The sequence below is a fragment of the Oryza brachyantha genome, chromosome 1, assembly GCF_000231095.2.
Source record: "Oryza brachyantha chromosome 1, ObraRS2, whole genome shotgun sequence".
Classification (NCBI taxonomy): domain Eukaryota; kingdom Viridiplantae; phylum Streptophyta; class Magnoliopsida; order Poales; family Poaceae; genus Oryza; species Oryza brachyantha.
The window spans coordinates 11237810-11246972 of NC_023163.2; the positions used below are offsets into that span (position 1 = coordinate 11237810).

Consider the following 9163-nt stretch of genomic DNA (forward strand, 5'->3'; position numbering starts at 1 on the left):
ATCAATAAATTATTTTTTATTTACAAATATACTGTTTAGCTTTTTCAACTATCACTCTACGGGTACCTGTTTACTCTGCATTAAAGCTCTGTATAGTCCACATGTCATCACCACACTACCTTGGCCATGTCATGACCACATGTCATGAGTTACCTGGAGTTGGCTAATGTATCAGAATCGCATCGCTTAAATGGCCTAATAATCACCATGACTCCCTGAAGCCCCAGGGTGTGGGAGGGGGGGGGGTGCATTTGATCCATTCTTCATAGACAGAATACCCGGTTTAGAAACAGATTTCTGCCAATAAGTGTACGAGTATGCTGGTACACAAACTCAGCTTGGCAAAAGCTTTAGCAACTTAAACAGGTTGGCTTCCAAGAGTATAACCTCTCCAAAAGTCGATAATCGACAGTACATCTGATTCCTAATACATAGGCTAGCCTGGGCGGCCATGAAATCACCGCGGATAAAACATATATTATATACCACTACACTATCAAAGTCAGGCCTCAGAGTTTGAGTGGAGTGCGCCTTGATGCATTAAACATCAGTCTTCCGACAAGTTTGGCACGGAGAAGCAGGCAAAGTTCGATCAACCTCGCTTACGCCTTCCCTGAAAATATTCCGGAAGTACCATGTAAAAATCCTGCAGAACGTGCATGATTTGTCATTTTACAATGCAATATTTGATAGCTTACCGAGCCCACATAGTCGTCCATAAGGGACTGCCGTCGTCTCTTTGATGAATTCAATGGAGTAGTGTCACCTTCTGAAACCCTTAATGCAGATCGCTTTGTCGGTGTCATGTTCTGCAACAAGAGAATGAATTAGGAGAACATGATAGAATGATAGAAATTGGCATCTCTACAAGCCACATAGATATCCATTTGCAGGAAATTAGGGGGACTGTCTTGATGCTTGTGGTGGTTTGGTGCGACAAGTTGCCACACATTAGTCTGCAATGCTGACTCTATTAGGCTAGCATTTGGTTCTCTGCCAAACGTGTGGCATGCTTCCTTGCTCCGCATCACATTGTTTTGCTAAATGTTGCCATACTCATGAGCCATGGTCAATTGTTTAAGTAGCACATGCCACACTTCAGGTATACATTGTGGCAAATCAAAGCAACCAAAACATTTCATAAGAAATATAGTACTCAAAACAATTTGTGAATCATCAAACAATGAGAATAGTGAGTTCAGCCTTTAAACCATTAAAACCACAAGGAAAAGATGTATCTACCTTGGCAAGCCTTTTGTCTTTCCTTGCCTGCCTTTCTTGCTCATCATATTCCTGATTCTCTTTCTCAACTAGACGGATAAGGGTATCACATCTCCTGGCCAACTCCTGCGTGGTTCTAGACTTGACAAACCAATCAAATCGGAACAAAGGCGACATGCGAAAGGCAGCTTTCAGTTCATCCCAGTTTCCATAACCAAGCTTATGCACCATGCAAAGCTGAAATGTGACAGCAAATTAGACACATCACATTTGAAAAAAAGAGAATTGTGCAGAAAGTAAGATTATATGCTAAGCATACCATAAAACGGTCACATTCCTCATTATAGAACTTCCCTTTGTTCTGTCCATACTGAATTTTCAATTCTAACCATGGATTCTTATAGCGGTCTAATTTCTTCCCAATGGCTCTCATAATTTCATCCTTCCGTGATATTCTTGCCTCTCCCCTTTCAATATTCTTGATGATTCTATCAAAATCTGCTCAGACATGGTCAATAAAATTATCAGCCAGCAGTCCTTAGTTCCCAACTCACCCACATAAGCAATTGGCTGGTTGACAAAGAGTTATATAACAATAATATATTAATCATGTATACTCAATTGAATTAATTGCTTACCAGTCAGTTCCTTGTATCTCTCCTTGAAAACTTTAGCATATCGTTGAACTTCCTCCTCTGTCTTCCCCTCCATTTCAGAGGCAATACTCTTAATATCATTGCGACCATACTTCTCACATGCACGAATAAATGTGTTGAAGTCTCTCCTCGTCCATGATGCAAAACCCTGAGATTTACAAACAATAAAAAAACAAAATCAAAGTTAGATAGGTATGCAACAAAAAGGCAGATAAGGAAATCCACAACAGTGCATGGTGTCTAACCTCTTCTAACAACTGTTCCTTCTCTTCCTGCTCCTCTGCAGTCAAAGGCTCCAGCTGATCTGAGTATTGCACAAGAATTATATACATTAGCATGATTAATATGGATGATGTAACGTACAGTTGCAACTTAAAAGGCAAGAACCAGCCTACCTTCATCTTCACCATCAATGGTATCTTTTTTCTGGTTTGCTTGCTGGAGTAAATTTTCTCAAGTTAGCATTGTGATTATCAATGATAAGTAAAAAATAACTGAGTACAGAAAAATTATCAATGATAGTAAAAAATAACTGAGTACAGAAAAAAAATGCTATTTAATCAAATTAGCATATCAGGCGCAACACGGAGCTGAGCTAGTTTCTCAACATATAGGAAAACATTAAAAAAACATTCTAGCTAGGGAATTACCATAAGGTACCGGACTTCCTTTTCATACAATTCATTAAGCCTTTGATTGTTGAAGAACTGGAAATCATGCCTGACAAACAAAAACAGGATGAGTGATAGTAATTCCAGAAGGAAGCAACAAAGTTATCATAACTTCTTCAACAAATGAAAGAGGCAACAAGAGAGCTTACAGGTGTGGCATTCTTGGAATTCGTGGTTCCCTAGGTTTTGCTGGTGCACCTTGGCGAAGTGCTTGCTTAAAGTATTCAGATTCAGAGTAGCTGCAGCAATAGATTAAATTATGTCAGTGAGTACCACACACATAGCACATGAGAGAGAGAGAGAGAGAGAGAGAGGCTTACTTCCTCTTCCTTTCTCTTCTAGGTGGTTCTATCCAGTTATCACTGACCAATTTCTTAAAATCAAGCTTGTTTTCCTCCTTCAAGAAATCAAGAAAAGTGGATTCAGTTCATAATGTACATGTGATAAAATAAAATTTCAAACAGCAAACAAAAAGATTGATCATTACCTTATCATCATCAAAATCATACAATTCAGCAGCTGCACAAAAAGCTTAAGTTAGACCTTAGTGACAGAGGGAGAGAGATGGAAGGAGAGGGGGTACATACTGTCATCCATTTTAAATTTAATGGCATCCTCTGTGAACTTTTTCATTTTTGCATCAAGCTCCGCTGTTGTCTCTTCTCCTTTAGCTATAATACGATCAATATCCTCGTCTGTAATTGTGCTGTCCTTGGAACTGAACACCATTTCAGCACCAAATCTTACCATCTGCAACAGGTCATCCTTATTGACAGCTGAAAGAAAAACAAGACCAGGTAAATCCATATCTTACTGCTGCATGAATGCCCTCGTTAATTATAAAATACATGAAGTAAAAACATACTCTTCTGCTCTGCCAGTCGGCCTTGTTGAATGACCAAAGCATCCAACGCAAGCTTCTTGTATGCCCTCTCAATCACTTTCTCCTCAATGGTATACTGAAATTTAGTTTTCATCGTTCTATCTTATATATCAGCACAAAAAATGCTATGTAATATTCCAAAGAAAAAACCGACGAACCTCGGTGCAGAAACGGAAAACTTGAACTTCTTTCTTCTGACCTATCCTATGTGCACGGTCCTGAGCTTGCAGGTCAGCTTGTGGGTTCCTGAAGACAACATACTAAATATTTAACATTCATATTCATAGGCTAAGAAGAAACCAATTTGCAAAGAGCACCATACCAATCACTGTCATAAAGAACCACCACATCAGCAGTAGCAAGGTTGATACCAAGGCCACCAGCCCTCGTTGAAAGCAAGAAAACAAACTTTTCACTGCCTGGTTTGTTGAAAGCTTCAATGGATGCATCACGATCCTCTCCACCGGTATTTCCATCTATCCGACAATATTGATAACCTCTGTACATAAGATAATCTTCCAAGATATCCAAAAGCCTGGTCATCTGTAGTATGAACATAACTGTCACAAACTATTCGTAGAAACAAAATTGTGTTTGAGGCTAACATGCTTATGAACACTAGTGAACTCAGACCATATTCACATAGATGAATTACATACATGTAGAAATATAGAGCTAAGCATGTCACTGAAGAAATGATAATATCATAAAATATAATGCATGTAGTAAAAAACCATTTGAATATGCATGGAATGGAGTATAATCACCTGTGAGAAAATGAGGACTCTAGAATCACGCTCCTTAAGTTTGGGCAGCAACTTATCTAACAGAACCATTTTTCCTACAGATTGTCAGGAGGAAAGATTAAATATTGAAGTGTACAATAGCAATGGAAAAATGTCATTCACGATACAAACATACCTGCACTCTCAATTAAATGATCACCAGTAGTGTAAGGAGGACCAGGTTCTGCACCTTGAAATAAATATGGATGGTTGCAGCACTTGCGCAACTGCATGGCTATGTTAAGCAATCTTTTCCGTTCACCACCAGCATTAATAACCTCCAAATCTTTCTGAAGCAGAGCACGATAGTACTGTTTTTGCATCTGAGACATGCCAACCTTAAGTATGGTTTCCTTTTTGGGGGGCAAACCCTTTTCAACATCAGATTTAAGCCTCCGAAGAAGAAATGGGCGAAGAACCTTCATAAAAGAATTCATGTTCATGATTTATGCATGTTGTCCCAAATAAGCAAATAAATGATCTCAATGAGCATGGGATCTATATTACTCACCTTATGAAGCTGCTGAACAACTTCCTGTTGATCATTTTCACCAGAAATTTGAAACCATTCATCAAATGTCTCAGCAGAGCTAAATATTTCGGGCAACAAGAAATTGAGCAGAGACCAAAGCTCATGGAGATTATTCTGCATACATCAATCATAGCATCAACGAATGGTCAGAGTGAAAACCAAAACAAATGCTTGAGGAATGTAAAGCAACAAAATTACTTTGATGGTTATGATCCTAACAAAAAGCACGGCCACATGAAACCTACCTGCAGTGGAGTGCCCGTGATAAGGAGACGATAATTTGTATTATAAATCCTCATTGTCTTAGACAGAAGAGAGTTCTCATTTTTGATGCGATGTGCTTCATCAATAATAATGTAACGCCAGCTGAAACGCTTCAGTGTAGTTTTTTCTTTGATTGCCATTTCAAAACTAGTCACACAAATATCAAATTTTCCTGGCTGCAACAGGTTCTCCCTTATATGGTTCTGATAAAACAGAATATAAAATGCTCAGCAAAACATCAGGAGGTGTTTCGTATCAAAAATTAGAACAGAGGCCATAAAACTAACCCTCTCTTCTGGATTTCCTAAGAACTTCACAGCACGTAGAATAGGACAAAAACGTTGGATTTCCTTTATCCAGTTGCCAAGAGTAGATTTTGGTGCAACAACCATGTGTGGACCAGTTATTCCCCTGAATTCATGCAGATAGCCCAGCAGAGAAATAGTTTGAAGAGTTTTCCCGAGACCCTGAATAATAAATATAAGTATAAGCACAGTATTACAATACTACAAAAAGGTATTGGGGAAGCTTCATTGGCTGTGGCATATTACAATGATTATACAACTAAAGTACCATTTCATCAGCCAATATGCCATTAATTCCATTCTCATACAACCGTATGAGCCAATTAAGCCCAGCTAGTTGGTAGTCCCGCATCTTCCCCTTTATGCCTGCAAAGCAAACAGAAATTACAATCAAACATTCATTATTTACCTTGACTTATGATTGACTTGTTTTGGTGTGAACAGTGTGTTCTATTTTCTTGAAGCGAATGGAGGCCAGCCTAACTGGCAAGAAGTAAAACAATAATCCCATTTACTAAGGCATACTAGCAATTTAGGTAAGCAGAGCCAAAAAAACCGAGACACTACACATTGATGATAATTGAAAAAATCAAAACAGAAAACAAGGCTATTAGCAATTAACAGGGGGATAATGCTGGTTCAGTTCTCACCTAAGAAGTTATGTGGAAATTGCCACCATCCCTATGAGCAGGAATAGGAGTAACACTAATTTAATAAGAACAGAACCCACACAAAGCATGAAAGAAGATTGCCTTCATATCGTCTTATATTAATGGAATGGTGGCAGCATACACACGATACAGTTACAAATAATTACCAAGGGAAAGGGCTTACATGATGGTTGTGAAAGCAAGCGTGTTCCCCCTGAACCAGCAAGAGCATCTTCCTCTTCTTTGAGGTATTCTTCGTCTTCCTCCTCTTCTGTCATCTTTGATGCATGACGTCCCCTGCAGTCTACCAGTGTTAGAACTTAGAAATAACTGAATCATGGAACATCGAACAAGAAGCACAACATTAAAATTGATAACATGTTACGACCCTGCACATAACTAACAGGTGATGTCCTAAAACCATAAGAACTATTACTATGCAAGGTAAATTGCTTGGATAAACAAATTTATTCAGAACTTCATTAATCCCAACAAATAATAATATGGTTACAATGTAACATTGAGTGTGTAATTAAAATCGTTAGCCCACAATTTCACAATACTAACCAGAGGAAGAGACCGATGATTACTGACATCTATATCAAACAGAAACATTATAACATGACCTAATACTTCTTTCAGCATTAAAGTATGTATTTTAATTTACATTCCAGTCCCATCAGCATGGTCAACAATAGCAAAGATCTATGACATTTCCAGGGAGACAAACTCTCAAGTACTATATGCACAAACAAATATATTTTTACCTTCCCCGTGGTTTCTTCTCTTTTGATTCGTTCCCTTTGGCAAAATGTGCAAATATTTCAGTCTGCTGCAGTAAGTACTTCAACCGTCCTTTGCCTTTATTGTTCTGTTAAAAAGCAGGTGGAAGTAAATTATGTGCACATGGTAGCATATCATGAGCCGAAGGACATTTGTATTTATTGAAGGATTTTTAAAGTATACCATGTCAGCATCAACTGCAGCATTCTGTGTATCTAATATTGCTTGTATTTTCTGCTTCTTTAATTTTTGTAGCTCCTTGAGCCTGGCTTTCTCGCGCTTCCCTACCACTGCACTTCCCGCATGATCTTCAGTCTGTAAGGGACAAAGTTAGGCAGGAGCATGATACCATTCAAACATTATCCTAATTAATATTCTTCACATTATTGTACAACAATACATAGCTTGATAAAATGCAAATGACAACTACATGTCTACATTGCAGGACATAATGCGAGTAACACGACCACAGTTACACCCAGAAAAGCGGCAACGCAAAACCAGAATTTTCCCCGAGAATAAAGTAGTTTGCAAAAAAAATGCGAGCATCAGCAATGATCCCCCAAACCCACAAAATTTAGGAAAGCAGCAAGTGCATTACCAAAACATACTGAATCTACTCGAAACCCTCTAAAAACCCGATCCGAGCACCCAAACCCTAGACCCCAGCTCACCTCATCCCCGTCGTCGTTCTCCCCGCCGACGGCCTCATCGTCCTCGGTGGACTGCGACTCCTCCTCGCCCTCCCCGGCGGCGCCGGCGGCACCGCCGTCCTCCTCTTCCTCCTCGGCGCCGGCACCGGTGGTGACGGCCTCGATCTCCTCCTCGTCCACCTCCTCCTCCTCCTCCCCACCCGCCGCGCCGCCGGCCGCCGCCGGGGCCTCCTCGTCGTCCTCCTCCTCCTCGTCGCCAGATCCGGACGCGGCGCCGTCCGACTCCTCCTCCTCCTCAGCGGATGACGAGATCTCCTCCTCCTCGTCGTACTTCACCGGCTTCGCCATTGGGGAGGCGGTGGCGCGCTAGGGTTTCGGGGGATTCGATTCGAGCGCGCAAATGCGTCGAGAGAGAGGCGGCGGGGGATTCGAAGGACCGAGCGATTTGGGGAAAAAAAAAAAGACAGAGCAGCTCATTTATACGAGTGGCCTTGTGTTTAGGTGCATTTTGGCCTTTTTGCATTTCCCTCCCTTTCCTATCTCAGTATTGCATACAGAGTATCATTTCTCTTTACATTAACCAATAATATTTCGGTTTATTGCAATATGCGTAGAGTATCCCCAACAGCTCATCTATCTTATCTTTCATCCTAGAAATAGAGAATGAAAAGTAAAAGTTGAGTTTCAGCAGAACATCTATCTCATCATCTATTTTTGAATATCATCCATTGATCCATATTAAGAGAGAAACTTTATATTTAGATGTTCTCCCTCCAACCTCCAAATAGATATAGATGATGTCATATATAGATGATCTGCTGGAGTAAAAAAGATATGAAGAATGAAAGTGTTTTAGATGATCATCCAAATGAAAATATAGATAACCAAATTTAAATAAGCCATTGGGGATGCTCTTATATACTACATCTGTCCCATTATATATAGGAATTCAGTTATAATTTTTAACCATCCATCTTATTTAAAAATTTAGTGCAAATATAAAATTTATAAGTAATACTTAAAGTATGTTTAATAATAAAGAAAATAATAAACAAAATAAATAATACTTTTAATTTTTTTAATAAGACTAATAGTCAAATATTATAAAGAGAAAGTTAAAATCTCTTATAATCTAGGACACGGAGGGAGTAATTAATAAGGGACTATACACATACCACCCATACCCATAGTGAGACATCCAAATTTTATGATCGCTTAGCATTGAAACTAGGTGCGATGTGTGCACAACGGCGGCTACGCTAGCCAACCGAGTAACACTCGGTTCCATTTAACGGATAATGATGGTTTTGGCTACTATAGTACGTTAAAAAATGAAAGGTATTATCTATTAAGCTGGATAGGCACTAAAATTTACTCCATTTATCGAAAATATAATGTGTATTTGTTTTATCATAAAGTCAATATTAAAATATTACTAAGTAGCAAATAAATGAGCTAACAGTGTGTGTTGTAACATATATAACGTGTAGATTTGTATTTTAAAATATTGTCAAACTACATTGATTTTATAGTAGTTGTTGACAATATATATTACGAAAGAAGATAATAGTCAAATAAAATATATTAGAGACCGTGTAAAAATAATATATGTTATTTATTCAAATGGAGGGAGAGAATAATCAAAGCTATTTATAAATCAAATGCAAACTGCTACAGAGTATATCACTTTCTAAGAGCATCCATAACAACTTATCTACATTTAGTCATCCATATCTTCATTTGAATGATCATCTAAACTA

At 38.7% G+C, this 9163-nt stretch overlaps 1 protein-coding gene across 1 annotated transcript; it reads right to left on the bottom strand.

Moving 5' to 3' along the window:
* Window positions 1-321: 321 nt before the first annotated feature.
* On the bottom strand, window positions 322-7845 carry LOC102704109 (probable chromatin-remodeling complex ATPase chain). The gene is made up of 25 exons (XM_040523078.1): window positions 7425-7845; window positions 6934-7065; window positions 6735-6838; window positions 6152-6264; window positions 5586-5683; window positions 5300-5479; window positions 4994-5215; window positions 4728-4862; window positions 4353-4635; window positions 4199-4272; window positions 3754-3974; window positions 3590-3677; window positions 3414-3507; window positions 3136-3324; window positions 3036-3067; window positions 2869-2945; window positions 2698-2787; window positions 2528-2597; window positions 2273-2315; window positions 2123-2181; window positions 1860-2025; window positions 1541-1719; window positions 1243-1458; window positions 699-809; window positions 322-613 (listed from the first exon to the last, which is right to left on the bottom strand). Exons 1-25 carry the CDS (start codon window positions 7749-7751, stop codon window positions 593-595), a joined length of 3324 nt encoding a protein of 1107 aa, XP_040379012.1. The 5' UTR covers window positions 7752-7845; the 3' UTR covers window positions 322-592.
* Window positions 7846-9163: the final 1318 nt, after the last annotated feature.